Genomic DNA, 4,967 nt, shown 5'->3' with positions numbered 1-4,967 from the left:
AAAATGACTACAAAGACACATAAAATGACTACAGAGACACAAAATGACTACAAAGACACATAAAATGACTACAGACACAAAATGACTACAAAGAGACATAAAATGACAACAATGAGACACAAAATGAAAACAAAAAGGCAGAAAATGACCACAAAGAGACACAAAATGACTACAAAGACACAAAATGACTACAGAGACACAAAATGACTACAAAGACACATAAAATGACTACAAAGAGACACAAAATGACTACAAAGACACATAAAATGACTACAGACACAAAATGACTACAAAGACGCATAAAATGACTACAAAGAGACAGAAAATGACAACAAAAAGACAGAAAATGACCACAAAGACACATAAAATGACTTCAAAGAGACACAAAATGAAAACAAAAAGACAGAAAATGACAACAAAAGACAGAAAATGACCACAAAGAGACATAAAATGACTACAGAGACACAAAATGACTACAAAGACACATAAAATGACTACAGAGACACAAAATGACTACAAAGACACATAAAATGACTACAGACACAAAATGACAACAATGAGACACAAAATGACTACAAAAAGACGAAAAATTACTACAAAAGGGGCAAAACAATCACAGACAAAAAAAAAAAAAGAACAAAGCAATTAAAAAATGAGGGGGAAAAAAGAGACATGAGAGACTAAACAACCAACCCGGTCGCATTGGTGGATTTTTCAGTTTCCTCAAAACCTTCAGTTGCACTTGATGTGTCATGACAAACTTGGTTTTGTGTGGCCAATATTTAATGTTTAATGCCACCATGACACTGACTTCCTGTGTGGGTCATTGGGTGGAGCTGATAAGATATCAAAACAGTGTGAACTTACAAAACCTCTGAAGCAATTTAATGTGAATGTTCCTGCACTGTTGAAAGATATGTTACCTCTCACTGTGATACTTGCACAACAATTTCAGTATGTTGCAGATAATAATTCAAGGTGATTCAAAATTCCATTAGGACTCTTTATACCAAAAAATCAAATATTTTACATTTATCTATTTTTACAGTAAATTAAGAAATGAAAGTAGCTGTTTTACTTCTGGTCAAGATGGTCTCCGGAATTTATAAAGTGTTGATTTATTAAGTCCTGCTGTGATTTAATGAACATAAACTTAATAAAACCTCTTCAAATCTGGACCAGGTTTAGAAACCACAGAAACAATAAGAAACTCATACATAACACTCACAGTATGTCCCCACTGCAGTTCTTATTTCTTCCTTACTATCAGTTTGCTTCCTGTCATGCTAACACAGTCACTTTGACTCTCCGCTGTCCTCAGCACGGCATTGTCCCCATTGTGGAGCCTGAGATCCTCCCTGATGGTGACCATGACCTGAAGCGCTGCCAGTACGTCACTGAGAAGGTCTTGGCTGCCGTCTACAAGGCACTGTCCGACCACCATGTCTACCTGGAGGGCACCCTGCTCAAGCCCAACATGGTTACCCCCGGACACTCCTCCTCACACAAGTTCAGCAACCAGGAGATTGCCATGGCCACTGTGACTGCCCTGCGCCGCACTGTGCCCCCTGCAGTCCCTGGTGAGCTGGATGTGCACAATACTCTTGACATGCACACATTTGCAAACTTTGCAGACACAATTCTGTACGGTATTCACTCACATGTCTACAGAAGTGCATTGCTAAACTCTCATGCTCTTCCTGTATAGGCATTACTTTCCTGTCTGGTGGCCAGAGTGAGGAGGAAGCCTCTATCAATCTGAACGCCATGAACCAGTGCCCTCTGCACAGGCCCTGGGCCCTGACCTTCTCATATGGCCGTGCCCTGCAGGCCTCTGCCCTCAAAGCATGGGCCGGCAAGAAGGAGAATGGAAAGGCATGCCAGGATGAGTTCATCAAGAGAGCTCTGGTACGTGTGAATATAAATAGAAATGTTTCTTTTTTACACATATGCTGTGGTAGAGAACAATATGAACTGTAAGCACTGTATTGTGCATTCAGTAATGCTGTCGTTTTATCTCTTACAGGCTAACAGCCAGGCCTGCATTGGCAAATATGTGTCTGCTGGAGGCAGCACTGCTGGCGGAGAGTCACTGTTTGTGGCCAACCACGCTTATTAAGCATGGACACTCACCGTTTCACTTTCCACCTTCTCCCCGCCACATTACGTCACCATGGAAACATCCTCGTTGGCTCCACCCATGAAACTGCTACTGAACAACAGCCCTTCAATAGCATATTGGTAGAAAGTGAAGGGGGGGAAACTTCCACTTGTGTTGTTGGTACAGCAAGGAGATTCGGAAAAAAATGTTCTGCCTCCATTCCCTTACCTTTTATTTTTAAAAACTTTTTTTCAGGTGAAGATTCCCACACTCTTTTTACATGACTTGTACTATTTTATTCCTTGGTCTGATTCCATCAAGTGCAGTATATGTTTTATACTGGTACCATGGAATAAAGTCTTTACCCTAACATGTTGCTTTACTTCCTTTTTGCGTCTTTGTAGAACATTATTGTATATCTGCAAAGCTAACAAATGACTACAAAGACACATAATGATTACAAAAAGACACATAATAACTACGAAGAGACACATAATGACTACAAAGACACATAATGATTACAAAGAGACACATAATGACTACGAAGAGACACATAATGACTACGAAGAGACACATAATGACTACGAAGGGACACATAATGACTACGAAGAGACACATAATGACTACAAAGACACATAATGATTACAAAGAGACACATAATGACTACGAAGAGACACATAATGACTACGAAGGGACACATAATGATTACAAAGAGACACATAATGACTACGAAGACACAATGATTACAAAGAGACACATAATGACTACAAAGAGACACATAATGATTACAAAGAGACACATAATGACTACAAAGACACATAATGATTACAAAGAGACACATAATGACTACAAAGAGACACATAATGACTACAAAGAGACACAAAATGACTACGAAGAGACAGAACTTGACCACAACGAGACATAAATGCATAGGAAAAACAGAAAATGACTACAAAGAGACCCAAAATTACTACAAAGACACAGAAAATGACCAAAAAGGGACACTAAATGACTACAAAGTGACATAAAATGACTAAAGAGACACAAAATTACTACAAAATGACATGAAATGACCACAAGTGCAGTATATGGTTTATACTGGTCCCATAACATGTTGCTTTACTTTTTTTTGAGTCTTTGTAGAACATGAGAGTCAGTGTAGCTTTCAAACATTACTGATTTTTGCTGGCAAACATCGTTAGAGCTTTACTCATCAGAAAACACCTTGATCAGATCCACAATTAAGTTTGTCTCTTTAAGGGCATGGCTGTTTGTTCTGCTGGCATTTGGATAACTGGTGGAAAGAGAAAAGTGAGCATCATCATCCACCAAGTCATAACTTGCAGATGGCTTATAGCTCCACTGAGTGGCCAAAATATGGCCAGCCTACTGGCACATTGTCTGTCAATAGATCCTTCCTTAACAAATGTTGGGTTGGACATGTTTGGCCCTAAAGCCCAGTTCAGACCAGAGATTTGCGATGAGCTGAGACATGCAACTGCTTGCAATGCACCGTTCTGCAACGTTCTAAAAACCTGACGGTTCACACCAATGCAACTAGATGAGATGCTGTATCATCTCCATGCAACAACTCTCTGCAACTCCACTCTGTAACTTTGCAGCTTGTACAGGCTTATTTTGCGGCTGAATATAAATTGTAGCTTCATAAAATATGAATGAAGACAGTGATAGTGAGATGCATTTTGAAAAACAGAAATAAAACTAGCATTTAATCAGTCAATGAGAATGTGTATGTGTGGAGGGGGCATAAGTATACAGCAAGCAGCAGCAGCAACCCACTGTCCGACCGCAGCACACCATAAGGACAGAAACGGAGGTCTTGGTGGGGATGGAGCGACTGCTGCAGCAAGCCAACACGCCGTCTGCAGTCATTTTGACATGACCAGACTTTACGTTCTTGCAGCTGACACCATCAGCTGGTTTGAGTCGAGCGCAGACCATCCCGGTCACACCAACTTTTCCCTGCAACAATTTAAAGTGGTTTCGTCTCGTCGTAAATCTTTGGTTTGAAGTACACTTCAGAGTGTCTCCCCACCAGAGGAGGCCTTTCACACAACAAACAGCGGGTTGTAATATATACACGTATGATTGTGAGAGTCAGCCTGCAAGAACTTTTAGGTACAGGCATATGGATGGCAGCCGATATACAATCGAACATTTGCATATAGAAAGCATTTGTCAATAATTACAGTACAGCAATTCTCACCCATATCTTTACTTTTCCGACAAAAATATTCCAAATGCCAACTGCAAACACCTCAGAGAAATGAATCAACCATCTCTTTTAACCTTCTTGCATAAAAAAGAGGGACAAAACTCTTTCTGAGGCCTGTAACAGATAGTTTCTTCTTCCCCAAATGCCAAGGTAGACGAAGCATCAAGGATTTGTTGTCTAACGTGTAATAACGCCAGATGGGGAGTGTTTAGTTACAGCTAAGCTAATATGTTAAAGGTTTTATTTCAGTTTTTATAAGTATTTTTTAATGCATTTCTGTGTTTCATTATAGTCACTTTAAAAAAACACAGGTATCATTGACAGGAAGTTATGTCATGTGACCAGTAATCAGGAAGTAAACAAGCATGACTGAGAGATCATTGTTTGATTGTTTCTCAGCTAATCCAGCAACATCTGCATCCATCACATGCCTTTGGGAGCATCGTGGGTATGTATTGTTTGTTTTACTGTTATCTGCAAGTACAGATCATTATTTTGGCAACAGCTTAACATTCTGTTAACTCTGATGTTAGAAATCTACTAAGTTATTATTGCTAATGACTACACTGTTCCTAGGCCACTGGAAGTTTATGTGTGAAATATTATAATAAATAAACAGTGTTGAGGGGG

At 39.6% G+C, this 4,967-nt stretch overlaps 1 protein-coding gene across 1 annotated transcript in view; it reads left to right on the top strand.

Annotated features, from left to right (window-relative positions):
* The window catches only part of aldoab (aldolase a, fructose-bisphosphate, b), a 5,718-nt gene extending 3,247 nt beyond the window's left edge, over positions 1 to 2,471 (top strand). Inside the window, exons 5-7 of the mRNA XM_050060747.1 lie at positions 1,322 to 1,580; positions 1,709 to 1,908; positions 2,027 to 2,471. Coding sequence (XP_049916704.1) covers positions 1,322 to 1,580; positions 1,709 to 1,908; positions 2,027 to 2,119 — 552 coding nt within the window. The 3' untranslated portion in view covers positions 2,120 to 2,471. The remainder of the gene's footprint in view (positions 1 to 1,321; positions 1,581 to 1,708; positions 1,909 to 2,026) is intronic.
* The last annotated feature ends 2,496 nt before the right edge of the window (positions 2,472 to 4,967 follow it).

This window comes from Epinephelus moara, chromosome 13 (assembly GCF_006386435.1).
Source record: "Epinephelus moara isolate mb chromosome 13, YSFRI_EMoa_1.0, whole genome shotgun sequence".
NCBI classification, from domain to species: Eukaryota; Metazoa; Chordata; class Actinopteri; order Perciformes; family Serranidae; genus Epinephelus; species Epinephelus moara.
Note: the sequence above shows the minus strand (reverse complement) of the source record. Positions and strands in the feature narration are given on the sequence as shown.